At 43.2% G+C, this 20,897-nt stretch overlaps 1 protein-coding gene across 5 annotated transcripts in view; it reads right to left on the reverse strand.

The window, feature by feature from the left end:
- Nucleotides 1-2,127: 2,127 nt before the first annotated feature.
- The window catches only part of gab3 (GRB2 associated binding protein 3), a 32,595-nt gene continuing 13,825 nt past the window's right edge, over nucleotides 2,128-20,897 (reverse strand). For 3 of the 5 annotated variants that reach the window (XM_042326721.1, XM_042326723.1, XM_042326722.1), the window contains exons 3-10: nucleotides 19,235-19,436; nucleotides 17,583-18,070; nucleotides 15,615-15,670; nucleotides 15,155-15,404; nucleotides 14,702-14,792; nucleotides 14,529-14,586; nucleotides 14,023-14,142; nucleotides 6,331-6,909 (exon numbers count right to left, since the gene is read on the reverse strand). In XM_042326721.1, the coding sequence (XP_042182655.1) occupies nucleotides 6,649-6,909; nucleotides 14,023-14,142; nucleotides 14,529-14,586; nucleotides 14,702-14,792; nucleotides 15,155-15,404; nucleotides 15,615-15,670; nucleotides 17,583-18,070; nucleotides 19,235-19,436 (1,526 nt within the window). In that variant the 3' untranslated portion in view covers nucleotides 6,331-6,648. Of the gene's footprint in view, nucleotides 4,215-6,330; nucleotides 6,910-14,022; nucleotides 14,143-14,528; nucleotides 14,587-14,701; nucleotides 14,793-15,154; nucleotides 15,405-15,614; nucleotides 15,671-17,582; nucleotides 18,071-19,234; nucleotides 19,437-20,897 lie in introns of those variants that run through there. The other 2 variants (XM_042326724.1, XM_024433850.2) reach the window with 2 other exon arrangements.

The raw sequence follows: 20,897 nt of genomic DNA on the forward strand, positions 1-20,897 counted from the left end.
TATCAGTGGTCTTGTATGTCTTCCATTTCCTAATAATTGCTCCCACAGTTGATTTCTTCAAACCAAGCTGCTTACCTATTGCAGATTCAGTCTTCCCAGCCTGGTGCAGGTCTACAATTTTGTTTCTGGTGTCCTTTGACAGCTCTTTGGTCTTGGCCATAGTGGAGTTTGGTGTGACTGTTTGAGGTTGTGGACAGGTGTCTTTTACACTGATAACAAGTTCAAACAGGTGCCATTAATACAGGTAACGAGTGGAGGACAGAGGAGCCTCTTAAAGAAGAAGTTACAGGTCTGTGAGAGCCAGAAATCTTGCTTGTTTGTAGGTGACCAAATACTTATTTTCCACCATAATTTGCATATAAATTCATAAAAAATCCTACAATGTGATTTTCTGGATTTCTTCCCCTCATTTTGTCTGTCATAGTTGAAGTGTACCTATGATGAAAATTACAGGCCTCTCTTATCTTTTTTAGTGGGAGAACTTGCACAATTGGTGGCTGACTAAATACTTTGCCCCACTGTAAGTATTCAGACCTTTTGCTATGAGACTCGAAACTGAGCTCAGGTGCATCCTGTTTCCATTGATAATCCTTGAGATGTTTCTACAACTTGGAGTCCACCTGTGGTAAATTCAATTAATTGGACATGATTTGGAAAGGCACACACCTGTCTATATAAGGTACTGCAGTTGAAAGTGTATGTCAGAGCAAAAACCAGGCTATGAGGTCAAAGGAATTGTCTGTAGAGCGCCGAGATAGGATTATGTGGAGGCACAGGTCTGGGGAAGGGTACCAAAAAATGTCTATCATTGAAGGTCCCCAAGAACACCGTGGTCTCCATCATTCTTAAACGGAAGAAGTTTGGAAACACCAAGACTTTTCCTAGAGTTGGCCACTCTGCCAAACTGACCTCACGGGGGAGAAGGGCCTTGGTCAGGGAGGTGACTAAGAACCCAATAGTCACTCTGACAGTGCTCTAGAGTTCTAGAAGGACAACCATCTCTGCAGCACTCCACCAATAAGGTCTTTATGATAAGAGTGGCCAGACTAAAGCCACTCCTCAGTAAAAGTCACATAACAGCCTGCTTGGAGTTTGCCAAAAGGCGCCTAAAGACTCTTAGACATGAGAAACAAGATCCTCTGCTCTGATGAAACAAAGATTGAACTCTTTTGCCTGAAGCCAAGCATCACGTCTGGAGGAAACCTGGCACCATCCCTATGCTGAAGCATGGTGGTGGCAGAATCATGCTGTGGGGATGTTTTTCAGTGGCAGGGACTGGGAGACTAATCAAGGATGAGGGAAAGATGAACGGAGCAAAGTATAGAGAGATCCTTGATGAAAACCTGCTCCAGAGCGCTCAGGACCTCAGACTGGAGCAAAGGTTCACCTTCCAACAGGACAATGACCCTAAGCACACAGCCGAGACAACGAAGGAGTGGCATTGGGACAAGTATGTGTATGTCCTTGAGTGGCCCAGCCAGAGTCCGGACATGATGTGCACCCTATCGAACTTCTCTGGAGAGACCTGAAAATAGTTGTGCAGCGACGCTCCCCAACCAACCTGACAGAGCTTGAGAGGATCTGCACAGAAGAATGGGAGAAACTCCCCAAATACAGGTGTGCCAAGCTTGTAGCGTCATGCCCAAGAATAATCAATGCTGTAATCGCTGCCAAAGGTGCTTCAACAAAGTACTGAGTAAAGGGTCTGAATACTTATGTAAATGTGATATTTCATTTTTTTTCTAACAAAAATATCTAACTTTTTTTGATTTGTCATTATGGGTTATTGTGCATAGATTGATGATACATTTTTTAAATATATATATATATAGAAAAAAGCTGTAACTTAACAAAATGTGAAAAAAGTCAAGGGGTCTGAATACTTTCCGGAGGCACTGCGTGTATATTGAAGGACTTTAAACATAATTTAAATTATGTTTGAAACTGAGAAATTCAAGGATAAGCTACAGTATAATTGCACTATGGCCCACAACTGGCTAGTTAGGGAAGTGGTAGACTTGGTATCCTGCTGGTTGTGTGTAACAGCCTTTCAGTTGTTTACACTAATCAGTGATGTAGTATAGCCTACTACTGTAGCTGTGGATGACTTAATAAAGAAAACAAATGTATTTCAGGTAAAAGTGATTTATTAAAGCATGAAAACATTCTTAGATGTGCATCTTTGCATACATTACATGGACACGTTAAAACATACATTAAAACAAAACACAACATGAAGCTGGTACCGCTTATGCTAAAATAATGGGTTCAATTCCATCTGTAGAAACATCTAGTTAAGACTGCAGCTTTCCCAACATTTGTGTGCCGACCGTTCATTGTAAGGTAGTTCTTCACCCTCACCAAGTTTAAGATAGGCACACTGAGTGATTTGTGCTTTCTGCTGTAGATTGACCTATCAAGATGGTGTGGATATTGTGGTTTGAGTCATCGGTACCATCTGGCTTTATTTATACCTGGCACTGAACATACGTCCTTTGTCCTGATCTCGTCCACATTCTTATTGTGCCCACATGTTCTGAAATATGTCTACACATGGTATTAAAATGTGTCTCATATCCATTCACTGTGTCCACATTGTGACCAGATTTCCTGGTCCCTCCCTGTATGCAAATGATTTGACAGCCATTCTTTCACAATAAGATTTATTTGAAGACATATTGATCCTGGCAGCATACCACCCTGTTTCCCACTGCTGGCTTACCTCTGAAGCTAAGCAGGGTTGGTCCCTGGATGGGAGACCATATGGTGTTGGAGGGCCAGTAGGAGACACAATTTCCTCTGGTCTTAAAAATATATCCTAGGGCAGTGATTGGGGACTTTGTCCTGTGTAGAGTGCTGTCTTTTGGATGGGATGTTCAAAAGGTGTCCTGAGACTCCGGTCAATAAAGATCCTGTGGACTTATTGTATGAGTAGGGGTGTTAACACTGGTTTCCTGGCTGAATTCCCAATCTGGAAATCATACCATCATGGCCACCCAATCATCCCAAGCTTCCAATTGTCTCATTCTTCTCCCCTGTAACTATTGTTACTGTAAATGATAATGTGTTCTCAGTTAACTTACTAGGTAAAATACATTTAAAAAATGAATTCCCTAAGTCAATGGTTTTAGACGATGGGATAATGATGATTTCACTGTCCAGATCCTTCTGCACTTGTAAGATATCCAGACACAGTGGGTCCTTGACTATCTCCAGAAGTGGTCAAGAAGATCAGATCACAATGCGTCTTTCAATCATCTACACCTGTCTGAAAATGTGGGCACAATAAGAATGTGGACAAGGTCGGGACAAAGGATGTATGTTACACGCATGCATAAATCTGCCTTCTGCTAAACAGTAACAACACAGAACTGTTAGGCCTACACAGTATCAGGTCTGAGATTTTCATCCTGTTGATACTGTATGAGTTCTCTGAATGATAGATACTACTCCATTCACTCCCTATATGCATGACTACAGATTGCATGGCTCTATTCCTGCTGGCTGCCAATCGAAGGCATCAGAACTTAAAAAACAACAACAAATGCAATATGCTGGGCAGAAGCATTAATGCATGTTTGTCTTTAGGATTCCATGGCTAACACTTAGACACGTGTTCATTTGGTTTAAGATGATCTCAAACTCAGACCATTGTTCATATAAAAACATAATCCCTGAATTCCTGTGTATTAAGAATCCATACAATCTGTTTCAGCAAAATAATGAGCCATGAGCAATGTCCTTTTCATTGCATAACATTTGATACAAAAACAGCATTGTGACACAGTGCATGGTAAGGTGACATTCACAGTGTAACTTTGATGTGATATTTGTACAGTGAATGTTGATGCCCCAAACTACAAACCAGTAATTTAAACCTTTTTTGACAACACCGTCTACTTTCTTCTCTCATAGATGTTTATATCTGATAAATTTCAAAGTGCTTTTATTTTGTACATGAAAGAAGAATTGCTCTCTTTGAGATAAGCTACCATCTGTTATGACATATATTTAATGTGATGTTGCATTTGCTCCACTTGTTCTGTGAAATGGAAAGTATTTGTGTTTTATCCCATCTTACTTTTTCTCCGTCTGATTTACACTTTAGACTGCCGGACATCCTTCCATTCCATCTTAGTGTTCTGCAGGGCCTGAGTCTTTTTCTCATCCACCTGCACATAGTCCACCCTGTGTTCATCAGTAAGTAAGGGCTTCTGGAAGACATTACAGCAGAGTTGGTGTACAGTAAATTAAGGTAAGGACATTATTCAATCCAAACCTGTATCCAGAATAGAACTGTCAGTCGTACATAGATGACACTTCCCACCTTTCCATAACGTGAAAAACAATTTTAAATTGATGCTGTTTTGTCAGTTATTCAGTGGTTATAATGCAGTCTTATTGTTCATGACATATGTCCTCTATGGTCCAGCCTGTATTCCAGCCATTAGTATTCCTTTCAATATGTCTTTTTGCTGTGAATCACCAAAACAATGAGTAAAATTCATTACCATGGAAATAGGCACAACTACACCTTGCAAGTGCTATTTGAGCCAATTCCACAATGTACTGTATTGTTTACTTCTGGGCTATTGAAATCAGATGGAAGTTGGACCAATAAAACCAAACAAATTAGATGATACATGCAATATATGTATGTTGTTCACTGTTTTAAGGCATGACCAGTACGTATGGTTTCAAGTACTATTGAAATGAAAACCTATTCTGCACCCCTGCTGAGATGGTGAAACAGACCAATAATTTGGCTCGATTTCTAACATATGAGTCAATGCAAAAGTGAGACTTAAAGAAAATGTCACATACAGAACACAACACTTTGTACTTATTTGTCCTATTTCACATGTGTATTAATATTCATGTGTGAATTGGAAATGTGTTTTTTGCATGTCCCACACTCCCAGAGAGTGGGGTCACGACCAGCTATTATCAATGATGACCCTGGATTAACTAGGGTTGAGTGCCTTGCTCAAAGGCACATCGGATGATTTTTCACCTTGCTCGATCGGGATTCGAACTAGTGATCTTTCGGTTACTGGCTCAACGCTCTAACCGCTAGTTTACCTGCCGCCCTATGCTTTCTACATTACCCATTAAAAGTTTGGACACACCTACTCATTCAAGGGTTTTTCTTATTTTTTTTATTACTATATTGTAGAATAATAGTGAAGACATCAAAGCTATGAAATAACACATATGGAATCATGTAGTAACCAAAAAAAGTGTTAAACAAATCAACATTTATTTGCAATACTTCAATGTAGCCACCCTTTGCCTTGATGACAGCTTTGCATTCTCTCAACCAGCTTCATGAAGTAGTCACCTGGAATGCATTTCAATTAACAGGTGTGCCTTGTTAAAAGTTTAATTTGCTGAATTTCTTTCCTTCTTAATGAGTTTAAGCCAATCAATTGTGTTGTGACAAGGTAGGGGTGGTATACAGAAGATAGACATATTTGGTAAAATACCAAGTTCATATGTTAAGAACAGCTCAAATAAGCAAAGAGAAATGACAGTCCATCATTACTTTAAGACATGAAGGTCAGTCAATCTGGAAAATTTCAAGAACTTTGAAAGTTTCTTCAAGTGCAGTCGCAAAAACCATCAAACGCTATGATGAACTGGCTCTCATGAGGACCGCCACAGGTCCTCTGCTGCAGAGGATAAGTTCATTAGGGTTAACTGCTCCTCAGATTGCAACCCAAATAAATTCTTCACAGAGTTCAAGTAAAGGACACATCAACATCAACTGTTCAGAGGAGACTGCATGAATCAGGCCTCCATGGTCGAATTGCTGAAAAGAAACCACTACTAAGGGACACCAATAATAAGAAGAGACTTGTTTGGGCTAAGAAACACAAGTAATGGACATTCGACCAGTGGAAATCTGTCCTTTGGTCTGATGAGTCCACATTTGAGATTTTTTGTTGCAACTGCTGACTCTTTGAGACGCAGAGTAGGTGAACAGATTATTTCCACATGTGTAGTTCCCACCGTGAAGTATGGAGGAGGAGGTGGGATGGTGCTTTGCATGTGACACTGCCAGTGATTTATTTAGAATTCAAGGCACACTTAACTAGCCGGGTTAACTACCACAGCATTCTGTAGTGATAAGCCATCCTATCTGGTTTGCGCTTACTGGGACGATCATTTGTTTTTCAACAGGACAATGACCCAACACACCTTCAGGCTGTGTAAGGGATATTTGACAAAGAAGGAGAGTGATGGAGTGCTGCATCAGATAACCTGGCCTCTACAATCACCCAACCTATCAAGGCACAAGGCGAGACCCAGATGCAGACACAGGAGGCAGATGGTTGGAGTCTTACAATGTTTATTAATCCAAAGGTGTAGGCAAGAGAATGGTCATGGACAGGCAAAAAGGTCAAAACCAGATCAGAGTTCAATAGGTACCGAAGGACAGGCGGGAAAGTAGTCCAGAGTCAGGCAGGGGTCAGAACCGGGAGGACTATAAAAAGAGGATAGAAAAGGAGTACGGGAAAAACACGCTGGTTGACTTGACTAAACATACAAGATGAAGAGAGACAGGAAACACAGGGATAAATACACTGGGGGAAATAAGTGACACCTGGAGGGGGTGGAGACAATTGATGGAACAGGTGAAACAGATCAGGGCGTGACAGTACCCGCAGGGACGCCACCTGGAGTCCTACCTGGGTGCATACCTGGCTGACCGGGGTGTTGGCGGTGGAAATCGGCGATGAGGGCCGGGTCCAAGATGTCTTTAGCAGGGACCCAGCACCTCTCCTCCGGGCCATAACCCTCCCAGTCAACCAGGTACTGGAAACCCCTGCCCTGTGGTCGAACCTTCAGGAGGCGTCTCACCGTATACGCTGGCTGGCCATCAATAACCCAGGGGGAGGAATGGGCCTGTAGACAGAAGACAAAGGACAGTGAGACACAGGCTTCATTATGGACACATGGAAAGTAGGGTGAATACGGAGAGTACGGGGTAACACAAGACAGACAGCAGTGGAACTAAGGACTCTAGAAATGGGAAAAGGACCAATGAAGTGGGGAGACAACTCTACCCAAAGGGGCAGGTCGCGAGTGGAAAGCCATCCCCTCTGCCCAATGCGATAGCGGGGAGCTGGAGTCTGGCAACGGTCCGCCTGCCGACAATACCTGGAGTTGGACTTGAGAAGGGCTATCCGAGCTCTTCTACAGGTACTTTGACCGCGGCGGACAAACATCTTGGCCGAGGGTACGCTGACCTCTTGCTCCGAGAAGAGTGGAGGTTGATACCCCAAAGAACACTCAAATAGAGAGAGTCCCGTGGCTGAACAGGGAAGGGTATTCCGGGCATACTCCACCCAGACCAGTTGTTGGCTCCAGGTAGTGGGATTGATTGAGACCAGACATCTCAGTGTTGTTTCCAGGTCTTGGTTGGCTTGCTCTGACTGACCGTTGGTTTGGGGATGGAATCCGGATGACAGGCTGGCTGACGACCCAATAAGGGTGCAGAATGCCTTCCAGAACTGAGACGAGAACTGAGGACCCCAATCAGAGACCATGTCTACTGGGAGTCCATGGATCCGGAAGACATATTGCACCATAAGTTGGGCCATCTCCTTGGAAGAATTTAGTTTGAGGAGAGGGATTATATGGGCGGCCTTGGAGAACCGGTCGACTACCGTCAGAATGATAGTTTTGCCATCAGACGGAGGAAGCCTAGGGACAAAGTCCAGAGATATGAGACTAGGGACAATGAGGGACTGCAGGAGGCCAGAAGGAGGTTGCCGTGGAGTCTTGTTTTGAGCACACACTGGGCATGCGGTGACAAAGGCAGAGACGTCAGGAACCATTGTGGGCCACCAGAAGCGTTGTCGAAGGAAGGCTAGTGTACAACGGGACCCTGGATGACAGGGTCCCACCTGGAGGAATGAGCTCATTCCAGGACCCGGGACCGGACTGGATTAGGGACAAACAGCCAGTTAGCAAGGCCCACTTCAGGTCCAGGCTGAGAGCATTGTGCCTCGCGGACTAGGTTCTCAATACCCCAATCCACAGTGGCAGCAAGGCATGAGGTAGGGAGAATGGTTTCAGAGGTCGAGGGTGCGGCAGAGGAATTGTGTAGGTGGGAGAGGGCGTCAGGCTTCACATTCTTTGACCCTGGGCAGTAGGAAATGGTGAAGTTAAATCTGGTGAACAGGAGGGACCACCGGTCCTGCCTGGACTTGAGGCGCTTGGCTGTACAGAGATATTCCAGGTTTTTATGGTCGGCCCAGACCAGGAATGGCTGTTCTGCTTCTTCCAGCCAATGCCTCCACTCTTCCAATGCCATCTTCACCGCCAGGAGTTCTCGGTCGTAGTTCCTTTCAGCAGGATTGAGACAATGGGACAGGAAAGTACAGGGATGAAGCTTCTGGTCCTGGGCAGATTGCTGGGACAGGATGGCCCCCACTCCAACATCCGAAGCATCCACTTCCACCACAAATTGACACGAGGGGTCCGGATTGATGAGAATGAGTGCTGTTGTGAACCTGTTGTGAACCTTGGGGGAGGTGAGTGTCGAGAGGGGGGCCGCCAGGGTGCTGTAGTCCCGAATGAAACGGCAATCGAAACCAAGAAACCATTGTAACTGCACCCTGGACGTTGGTTGAGGCCAATCCACCACTGCTTTCACCTTTCCAGGATCCATCTGAACATTTCCCTCAGCAATGACATATCCCAGAAAGGTGATTGTAGAGCGAGGCAACTCACACTTCGGCTTTCACAAACAGTTGGTTCTCCAGGAGGCACTGAAGGGCCTGTCTGACATGAAGAACATGTTCTTGTGCAGATCGGGAAAAAAACAGGATGTTGTCAAGTGGTCCAATCAATCATCGGATTGTGCTTTTGAAGCCAGGAATATCCCAAAACAACCGGAACATGGGGAGATGCAATGAGGAGGAACTGTATTGTCTCACTGTGATTCCCATCAACCCGTAATTGAACGGGCACAGTACTATGGGTGACTTCCCCTATAGAGTGGCCGTCCAGTGCCCTAGCATCCATGGGCACAGAGAGAGGCTGAGTGGGAATACCAAGCTCTGAAGCTATTATGGCATCCGTATGACATTCATCAGCCCCGGAGTCAATGAGCACTCGGACAGACTTAGATTGGTCTCCCCACAGCACAAGCACAAAAAGGGGTGTACGGGTGATGGGAATTAGGGAACTCCCAGTCTGACTCACAATAGTACTGGTACCCACTAGAGACAAGGGCTTCCTAATAGGGCAGGTAGCTATAAAATGTCCTGCCCCTCCACAGTACAGACAACAGTTATTACTCATCCTTTGTGAGCATTCTCCAACTGATAACCTAGTTCTTCCCAACTGCATAGGCTCAAGAGTATCCAACTCACCTGTCGTAGATTCCCGATAGGGCTCGGGTGTCTTCGAATCCTCTTGGAAGAGCGGTCTTCAAAAACTTCCGGATTCCCTTAGAGGTGAATGCGCCATAGCGGGTGCACGAGTGTGCCGAGACCAGGCTTCCTCTCACGTTCCCTTAGGCATCCATCAATTTTAATGGTTAGGGTGATAAGGGAGTCGAGATCCATCGGCAATTCCCGAGCAGCTAGCTCATCCTTTACCTCCTCAGATAATTAGTGCAAAATAGTATCGAAAAGAGACTCCGGATTCCAGGCACTCTCGGCAGCCAACGTGTGAAAATCAACCGCATAGTCTGTCACACTATAGGAGATTTGACTAAGTCAAGCAGTTTACGGGACGACTTTCTCCCGGAAACCGGAGACTCAAATACCTTTCTCACTGCAAATCAAATCAAATCAAATGTATTTATATAGCCCTTCGTACATCAGCTGATATCTCAAAGTGCTGTACAGAAACCCAGCCTAAAACCCCAAACAGCAAGCAATGCAGGTGTAGAAGCACGGTGGCTAGGAAAAACTCCATAGAAAGGCCAAAACCTAGGAAGAAACCTAGAGAGGAACCAGGCTATGTGGGATGGCCAGTCCTCTTTTGGCTGTGCCGGGTGGAGATTATAACAGAACATGACCAAGATGTTCAAATGTTTATAAATGACCAGCATGGTTGAATAATAATAAGGCAGAACAGTTGAAACTGGACTTCTGCCATGAATTCCGCCAGATGACCACAAATGGCAGATTGTTGCTCCCAAACTTCCGTAGCCCAGGATTGCACCCTTCCCGACATTAGCATAATAATACAAGCTATCTTTGATCGGTCTCAAGGAAACGAAGATGGCTGTAGTTCAAAAATAAGCGAGCACTGAGAAAGAAAACCAAGATTTCCCGAATATTGCTCCGGGGGTGGTTCTCGGGGAACCGGGGTAGGATGTACAAACTCACCACAGATAGCGGGAAAATTACTGGGTGATTGGGGTTTTTCAGAGGTGGCAGACACCTCTGAGCTAACTCCCTGACTTGCTCCATAATAGCCTTTAACCCATGCTCGTGGTGTTCCGGCAAGGAACTAAACCCTTCCAAAAGGCTCTGTAACAACTCCTCATGTCTCCCAATGGTGGCTCCCTGCAGGGAGACAGCGTGGTGGTGCTGGTCCAAGTCTGCTGGGTCTGTTATGGCCAGTTCGTACTATCAAGGCACAAGGCGAGACCCAGATGCAGACAAAGGAGGCAGATGGTTGCAGTCTTACAATATTTATTAATCCAAAGGGGTAGGCAAGAGAATGGTCATGGACAGGCAAAAAGGTCAAAACCAGATCAGAGTTCAATAGGTACTTAAGGGCAGGCAGATTCAAGGTCAGGGCAGGAAGGATGATCAGGCAGGCAGGAAAGTAGTCCAGAGTCAGGCAGGGGTCAAAACCGGGGTGACTATAAAAAGATAATAGAAAAGGAGTACGGGAAAACCACGCTGGTTGACTTGACTAAACATACAAGACGAACTGGCACAGAGAGACAGGAAACATAGGGATAAATACACTGGGGAAAATAAGCGACACCTGGAGAGGGTGGCGACAATCACAGGAACAGATGAAACAGATCAGGCCGTGACACAACCTCAACCCAATTGAGATGGTTTTTGATGAGTTGGACCGTAGAGTGAAGGAAAAGCAGCCAACAAGTGCTCAGCATATGTGGGAACTCCTTCAAGACTGTTGGAAAAGCATTCCAGGTGAAGCTGGTTGAGAGAATGCCAAGAGTGTGCAAAGCTGTCATCAAGGCAAAGGGTGGCTACTTTAAAGAATATAAAATATAAAATATATTTTGATTTGTTTAACACTTTTAGCAACTCCATATATACAGTACCAGTCAAAAGTTTGGACACACCTATTCGTTCAACGGTTTTTCTTTATTTTTACTATTTTCTAGGTTGTAGAATAATACTGAAGACATCAAAACTACGAAATAACACATATGGAATCATGTAGTTACCAAAAAATAAGTTTCCTCGATATAGGCGCATTGAACGTTCAATTGCAGATTAAACGATAAGAGTGAGCATAGTGCCAATAATGAAAATGTGACACCAATCTGTTAACTGTCATGTGTATCAATTAAGCATGCAGAGACAAAGTGATATTACTATAGATGAATAAGTTCTTGATATGCCCACCCACAATAGAATGAACATAGGGAATTGCAGTGGATGATGACGGTAATTTGAGGTCCTTTAAAACTGCCAATGGCAGTTCAAAGTAAAAGACAGACACTTTTAACACTGTTAAATGGTTGAATTGATTCAATGAGAGGACCATAATGAGAGGACCACAATGGAAACAAGTTTTTTGACTTTTTTGTGTATCTTATCCTAGGCAATTTTGGTACAGTTGAAGTCGGAAGTTTACATACACGTTAGCCAAATACATTTAAACTCAGTTTGTCACAATTCCTGACATTTAATCCTAGTAAAAATTCCCTGTTTTAGGTCAGTTAGGATCACCACTTTATTTTAAGAATGTGCAATGCTTGAATAATAGTAGAGAGAATGATTTCTTTCATCACATTCCCAGTGGGCCAGAAGTTTACATACACTCCATTAGTATTTGGTAGCATTGCCTTTAAATTGTTTAACTTGGGTCAAACGCTTCGGGTAGCCTTCCACAAGCATCCCACAATAAGTTGGGTGAATTTTGGCCTATTCCTCCTGACAGAGCTGGTGTAACTGAGTCAGGTTTGTAGGCCTCCTTGCTCGCACATGCTTTTTCAGTTCTGCCCACAAATGTTCTGTAGGATTGAGGTCAGGGATTTGTGATGGCCATTCCATACCTCTTACAATACCTTGACTTTGTTGTCCTGAAGCAATTTTGCCACAACTTTGGAAGTATGCTTAGGGTCATTGTCCATTTGGAAGACCCATTTGCAACCAAGCTTTAACTTCCTAACTGATGTCTTGAGATGTTGCTTCAATATATCCACATAATTTTCCCTCCTCATGTTGTAATCTATTTTGTGAAGTGCACCAGTGCCTCCTGCAGCAAAGCACCCCCACAACATGATGCTGCCACCCCCGTGCTTCACGGTTGGGATGGTGTCTTTGGCTTGCAAGCCTCCCCCTTTTTCCTCCAAACACAACGATGGTCATTATGGCCAAACAGTTGGTCATCAGACCAGAGGACATTTCTCCAAAAAGTACAATCTTTGTCCCCATGTCCAGTTGCAAACCGTAGTCTGGCATTTTTATGGCGGTTTTGGAGCAATGGCTTCTTCCTTGCTGAGCGCCCTTTCAGGTTATGTCGAAATAAGACTTGTTTTACTGTGGATATATATAACACTCGTTTTACTGTGGATATGGATACATTTGTACCTGTTTCCTCCAGCATCTTCACAAGGTCATTTGCTGTTGTTCTGGAATGTATTCACACTTTTTGCACCAAAGTACGTTAATCTCTCGGAGACAACGCGTCTCCTTCTTGAGTGGTATGATGGCTGCGTGGTCCCATGGTGTTTATACTTGCATACTTTTGTTTGTACAGATGAATGTGGTACCTTCAGGCGTTTTGAAATTGCTCCCAAGGATAAATCAGACTTGTGGAGGTCTACAAAAAAAAAATCTGACTTCAACTGTATGTTTAAAAAAAATATATATATATATTTTTTTACCTTTATTTTACTAGGCAAGTCAGTTAAGAACAAATTCTTATTTTCAATGACGGCCTAGGAACAGTGGGTTAACTGCCTGTTCAGGGGCAAAATGACAGATTTGTACCTCGTCAGCTCGGGGATTTGAACTTGCAACCTTTCGGTTACTTTCGGTTACTAGTTTCGGTTACTAGTCCAACACTCTAACCACTAGGACAGAATGCGTCTCCTTCTTGAGCGGTATGACGGCTGCGTGGTCCCATGGTGTTTATACTTGCGTACTATTGTTTGTACAGATGAATGTGGTACCTTCAGGCGTGTAAAATTGGTGGTGTAAAATTTTTATGTTTTTAAAATGGTCAAATCAAATCAATGTCTTGCTTTGGAAACAAACCCATTGTCACACCCTGACCATAGTTTGCTTTGTATGTTCTATGTTTTGTTTGGTCAGGGTGTGATCTGAGTGGGCATTCTATGTTGGATGTCTTGTTTGTCTGTTTCTGTGTTTGGGCCTGATATGGTTCTCAATCAGAGGCAGGTGTTAGTCATTGTCTCTGATTGGGAGCCATATTTAGGTATCCTGTTTTGTGTTGGGTTTTGTGGGTGATTGTTCCTGTCTGTGTGTGTGTGTGTGTGTGTGTGTGTGTGTGTGTGTGTGTGTGTGTGTGTGTGTGTGTGTGTGTGTGTGTGTGTGTGTGTGTGTGTGTGTGTGTGTGTGTGTGTGTGTGTGTGTGTGTGTGTGTGTGTGTGTGTGTGTGTGTGTGTGTGTGTGCGTGCGTGCGTGTGCGCGTGCGCGTTACACCAGATAGGACTGTTTTCGGTTTTTCACGTTTCTTGTTTTTGTATATTGTTCTATTTTCATCTTTATTAAAGATGTATCAAAATAACCACGCTGCGTTTTGGTCTGCCTCTCCTTCCCAGGAAGAATCCCGTTACACCCATTCCTACCATTTGACCTCTGTCTATTCAATCAAGCTTACCTTTTGCACAGGAGAGGGGGATGCGGAATTGAAATCCAGTGAAAGGTAGTCAAGGTTTGATCTCCTAAGCCACGGCTGGGAGGCGCCCTCGTTTGTAGTGGAGAACTGTTGCCTTGACTCCTGAAATTAAAAGAATCCCAGTTACAATGAGTCTCACCTCACATTCATACATATTTTGATCTCAGAATATGTTATGTCATATGGTTCACTAATACAGAACATTTTTCATTTTGTATCGCTAGTTTCAGGTGAATATCAATTGTAATATTTTAAGCCTTTCTTAGTACCCCAAACATAAATAAATATTCATGATGCTCAAAGCTTTATTCCCCTGCTTTAGGCAGTTTGGAACTCAGAGTTTAGACACAACAGCTGAATTATTCATGGTAGGGGAGGGAAGTAGTCTCTCTATGAAGTGACTTGGGTACTTTTCTTCTCGCTGATGATTGCGGAAACAGAAGTGTATGTATAACTATTTATAATGTCAATATATAAGGTAACTTTACTACTGGAATGCTGGCTTCTTGGTCTCCTTTAATTCCCAGTTTTCCTTGCAGTGAATTTCTGGGAACAACACAAACAAACACACACAAATAAATCCAGCTTTTTTTTCATTTTAGAATTTGGACAGAAAGAGAGCTGAGAGTTCAGGATGAAGAGAGTAAAATTTCAGACTCACCCTGGCTCTGTCATGGTTCTGATCAAAGGCATATGAGTCGGACATTCTCTGATAGTGGACAGACCCCTCAGGTCCAGTGGTGGAGGCCGTGCTGCAAACCAGAGAAACAATATGGTGAGGTGAGGCAAGCAACCCTCAAATTCTCTATCGGACAATAATGATCAGCTGTACTTTTCCCCCAACAAAGGACATTTGTGTTGAAACAGCAATTTTTCAAATAGAGCCATGCTGCAAATGTTGACTCAGGAAATACTGTCCTGAAAGGAGACTATCACAGGGAGTCACAAGATTCAATAGAATGTGAAAACCTTTTCATTTTGCTTTTCCTCAAAATACATGCTTATGAAAGCATTTTTTATGCTTCCTCTACTTAGTACCCACTGCTGAAATGAGGATTAAATACATTATGAAGCCCTTTTATGCATGTTTTTTTACTTCCTTTTTGTACATTACCTCTCCTGCGTGGTTTGAGATCCCTGTTGATTGGAGGTGGTTCTAGATCCCCAGGTAGATCTGCAATGGGAAGGGGGGAGGGAGCGAGAGGGGCCTCTGTTTTGCCATTAGCCTTGAGGAAGCTGATTGGAGTGGGGCTCATAGGGATGTAGCCGTCCGATACATCTTCACCAACACAGACACGCGGAGAGGCCATGGACACGTAAGAGTCCTCATGGCAGTTTGGACTTTGAGTGGCAATGAAATGTGGCTACAAGACAACAAGACCAGACCAACTTAGGAATTTGTACTACAGCATGGCCTAGAATGATGTAATAAGTCACTTACAAATCCTATATTGTTGTTTGAGATTCAAAAAGGAAACAATGACAGTTAAGAATTATTCCCTGCTGTGAACTATCTGACAAAATTATGTGCAAAACATTCAGTTCTCATCCGTTGTAGGTACATGTTTTCTCACCAAATTGAGACTAAGCCTTTTGTTCCTGCTCCTCAATGCACTCCCCTCAATGTCTCCTAGATAAGACAGAAATATCACTAATGAAGGTGGTTATCATGTTATATAACAGAAACAATGACACCAGGCATACTATGTGGTTGGAAACATGTTAGGTCAGAATAAATACACGTGCTGACTATATTGATTACATATACCACATTGATGAGCATACAGTATGTGGCGGCAGGTATAAAGGGCCTAGACCAGAAATCATCAACTACATTCAGCTGCGGGCCGATTTTTTCTTGAGTGAATGGTCGTGGGGCCGAAACAGTATGTGGACACCCCTTCAAATGATTGGATTCGGCTATTTCAGCCACACCGTTCCTGACATGTGTATAAAATCGAGCAAACATCCATGCAATTTCCATAGACAAACATTGGTAGTAGAATGGCCCGTACTGAAGAGCTCAGTGACTTTCAACGTGGCACCGTTATAGGATGCCACCTTTCCAAGAAGTTAGTTTGTCACATTTCTGCTCTGCTAGAGCTGCCCCGGTCAATTGTAAGTGCTGTTATTGTGAAGTGGAAACTTCTAGGAGAAACAACGGCTCAGCCGCAAAGTGGTACGTCACACAATCTCACTGAACGGGAGCGTTGAGTGTTAAAATGCGCAGCGCGTAAAAATCGTCTGTCCTCGGTGGCAAAACTCACTACCGAGTTCCAAACTGCCTCTGGAAGCAACGTCAGCACAAAAACTGTTTGTCGGAAACGTCATGAAATGGGTTTCCATGGCCGAGCAAGCCTAAGATCACCATGCGCAATGACAAGCGTTGGCTGGAGTGGTGTAAAGTGTGCCGCCATTGCACTCTGGAGCAGTGGAAATGCGTTCTCTGGAGTGATGAATCACGCCTCATCATCTGTCAGTCTGACGGACTAATTTGTGTTTGCCAGGAAAACGCTACCTGCCTCAATGCATAGTGGCAACTGTAAAGTTTGCTGGAGGAGGAATAATGGTCTGGGGCTGTTTTTCATGGTTCGGTCTAGGTCCATTAGTTCCAGTGAAGGGAATTTTAACTCTGCCGCATACAATGACATTGTAGACGATTCTGTGCTTCAACTTTGTGTCAACAGTTTGGGGAAGGCCCTTTCCTGTTTCAGCATGACAATGCCCTTGTGCACAAAGCGAGGGCCGTACAGAAAGGGTTTGTTGAGATCGGTGTGGAAGAACCTGACTGGCCTGCACAAAGCCCGGACCTCAACCCCATCTAACCCCTTTGGAATTGAATTGGAACTGCGAGCCAGGCCTAATCGCCCAACATCATTGCCTGACCACAATAATGCTTTTGTGGCTGAAAGGAAGCAAGTCGCCGCAGCAATGTTCCGACATTTTTAAATTTTTTATTTAACCTTTGTTTAACTAGGCAAGTCAGTTAAGAACAAATTCTTATTTACAATGACGGCCTACACTGGCCAAACCTGGACGACGCTGGGCCAATTGTGCGCCGCCCTTTGGGACTCCCAATCAGGGCCGGTTGTGATACAGCCTGGATGGAAAGCCTTCTCTTCTCAGAAGAGTGGAGACTGTTATAGCAACAAAGTGGGGACCAACTCCATATTAATGCCCATGATTTTGGAATTAGATGTTCGACGAGCCAGTGTCCAGATACTTTTAGTGTAATTATACAATTGGAGACTGCAAATTGACCGCAAGAAGCTAGAAACAGATATATTTGATGAAAACATAATAATTTCAAACCTTGCTTACATTATAATACAATCACATATATAGCTCTATTTTGTATAGGAATACTTTGGATCAGATTTACACATTTAAAATCACTTGGAACTGATTTCCTGGTGTTTTTGGAGTCTTAAGTCCAACAATAAAAAATACATTAAAAATGCAGAAAACTTGGGGGGCAAAATAAAATCACAGTTGGGGAACCCTGGCCTAGACTGAAGGACTCTGCTGTTTATATACTGTACCTCTTCTGAAGTGGTCTGGCAGGCCTGACAGAGAGATCCTCCGGGGGATGAGTGCAGTTTGGTCTGTGAGCTGCTGCCTAATTCCTGCCAGAGGCCCGTGGGAGCCGTCATCTCTGAGGTGCTCTGAGAGGTGGACAGGCTTGGGGGGTAGAGGAGGGGGAGTTAGTCCATCACTAGTTGCCTCCAATATGGCAGAAGAGTATGGCTTGTCAAACTGGAAGACATCTGGTGTGCGATGGAGTGTTCGAGGAGAGGATGAGGTTGACGTGGGGCCACATGGTGCGCTGAAAGGGGGGTCATGCGTCCTAATGTGGGGATAGGGAGACTGAGATGGTCCAGTGTGAGGGAAGGGGGACGGAAATGGGCCAGTATGGGGAAAGGGAGACGGAGAAGGATCAGTGCCGAGGGGTGAAGAGAAGACATCTTCAGTAGTAGTGTCTGATGAATTTTGTTCCAGAGATCTCTCCGAATTTGAAAAGCTGTCGCATCTATAAAAGAAATAAAAATAAAAATACAGTGTTTATCGTTTATCATCATTTAACCTAAACATCAAAATATGTGATGACGTCTGTAAACAAACCAATGAGGTGCAGAAGTTGGTATGATGTATCAATTGGGGGAGGGATCGTCTTCAGGAAGCAGAGCGACGTGAGCGCATGGTGTGAGCGAAGGTTAAGAAATATTTCAGACTTTTGCATGTTTAAATAGAGATTACTTGACAAATCTCTAAAGAAGCATATTTATTAGGTTTTTAACATATTTAGTTTTTATGAATACATTTTTCAAATGTAGTTTTATTTTTGTTGCCTCAGGGCAACGGTGAGCAGTTATGCTGCTTTTCAGGGCAATATCATACTCAATGAAAGACATGTAGTTTTGGTCAATGTTTTTGCCAACATATCCACTGACATTCACAGGTAATTGACACAGGGAAATTCTATGGGCAAAATTAGCCTAATTGAGCAGTTAGGATCATAGCCTCTGATAGTGAGGACAGTGAGGAGGAATGAAACCCAGAATCAGGTTCGAGAGGTAGTGAAATACTATATGCCCAATACTATATGCCTTGGTGTTTTAGTACCCTTATGACACAGAGTTTCCCTGAGGCAAAACGTTCTAATCTGGGTGATGGGGGTAAAAGTATTTTTTGTTGTTGTTGACATTATTGATACATTATCAGAAAGCCTAAATCTTCCAAGAATAGAATGGATATTTTTGGGGGGGTGCAATATGTAACTTTTTGAAATGTGAGTTATACGTCTGTCATTCTCATTGAAAGCAAGTCTAATAAGTGGTAGATATGTTCTATGTGCACTATTTTTATGCTTTATGTTCTTAAGTTTCATTTTTGCGTCTTTTACTTTCGGTTTTGTACACCAGCTTCAAACAGCTGAAAATACAATATTTTGGTTATTGAAAATATATTTCACAGTGGTTTGGATGGTACAATGATTCTTTACACGATGCTTGGTTGTTTTGTCACATAAACTGAAATTAGGCGAACTGTTAGAATTTTTGCAACCAGGAAATGGCGGAGCGATTTCTGCATACTGCACTTTTTTTAAATGAAAAAATTAACTGTGTGCAGTAGAGTGTTAAACAACGTGTGGTGTTGATATGGTGTCCAGCTTGATGTTTGAGAGGCTATTTACCTAGAGAGGCTGAACCTCCCTGTCTCACACTGTGAGAGGAATAGGTAATCCAGTGGATAGTTGGGTTCCATCTGGCTCGGCATCTCCACTCTGCTGTTGCCATTGGCCACAAAGTCATGGTTGGAAATGAATGACATACTTCGGGAGAGAGCTGGTGAAACCTGCTGGGGGTTTGGGGTGTGAGAGAAAACTTCCTCAGATTCTGAAAGACAGAGAGATGGGGAGAGAGCGAGGGAGAGAAAAAGAACAGGGGGATTAGAGAGAATAGAGAGAAGAAATCCATAGTTTCTACATTAGTTCTGGGCCGGCTCAGGATAATGTTACACAGACATTGGGCCAGAGTCAGACAGGAATCCTGATCTCTCTTGATAAATGTGATCTCTGAAATGTAGTTGTCAGTACTGTCCAGCAGGTGGCAGTGCAATGAATTTGTAGTGCTTTTAATGTTTTTGCGCTTGTCCATGTCCCCCTTACTGTAAACGAATCCACCACCATGTAACTATTCAGACTGAGTAACCCCTTTTCTAATAAAAAGTCCACTATGGTACAGTATAACCACAACACATGTGTAGGTATAAACATGTTATACACTGAGCATAACAAACATTAGGAACACCCCCCCACCCACCACCCCCCCTTTTGCCCTCAGAACAGTCAGAGCATGGACTCTACAAGGTGTTGAAAGCAGTCCACAGGGATGCTGGCCCATGTTGACTCCAATGTTTCCCACAGTTGTGTCCAGTTGGATGGATGTCCTTTGGCTGGTGGACCATTCTTGATACACAGGGGAAACTGTTGAGCGTGAAATACCCAGCAGCATTGCAGTTCTTCACATAAAAATGTTTTGTGTTGCCCGTTCACCCTCTGAATGACACACATACACTATCCATGTCTGAAGTGTCTCAAAGTTTTAAGATCCTTCTTTAACCTGTCTCCTCCCCTTCATCTACACTGATTGAAGTGGATTTAACAAGTGACATCAATAAGGGATCATAGATGTCACCTGGATTCACCTGGTCAGTCTATGTCATGGAAAGTGCAGGTGTTCTTCGTGTTTTGTATACTCATTCTATTTTGTGTAAATATGTGACATGTAGAATAAACATTATTTGACCAGCACCATAAAACATAAGAATGAGAAAAAAAAGACCAGGCAGTGTAATTATTGAAAAATGAATTATTTCTTTACTTTTCCAAACCATATACTGTACATACTGTAGTTTGTGACTGTGTGCTGTGCATGCATAGTTATGTGCTTGACTTTGCTATTGAAAATATTTTAGGCGAGGTGCTAACTAGTAGCTACATAGCTATAACTATTCATTTTCTGTTAAAATGATTTTAGTTGAGTGGTGAGAACATGCAGACAGGAGCCTGAGATCTATATACGAGGAAACATCAATGTTCTTATCATTCACACATTGCTTATAGATTGTCGTTACTTCATTACTGGCAACCATCTCTGCTGGGCTTTCAGTAACTGAGGTCATTATAAACTGAACAAAAATATAAATGCAACATGTAAAGTGTTGGTCCCATGTTTCATGAGCTGAAATATAATATCCCAGAAATGTGTACAAAAAGCTTATTTCTCTAAAATGCTGTGCAAACATTTTTTACATCTCTGTTAGTGTGCATTTCTCCTTTGCAAAGATAATTCATC

Source organism: Oncorhynchus tshawytscha, linkage group LG09 (genome assembly GCF_018296145.1).
Source record: "Oncorhynchus tshawytscha isolate Ot180627B linkage group LG09, Otsh_v2.0, whole genome shotgun sequence".
Lineage (NCBI taxonomy): Eukaryota > Metazoa > Chordata > Actinopteri > Salmoniformes > Salmonidae > Oncorhynchus > Oncorhynchus tshawytscha.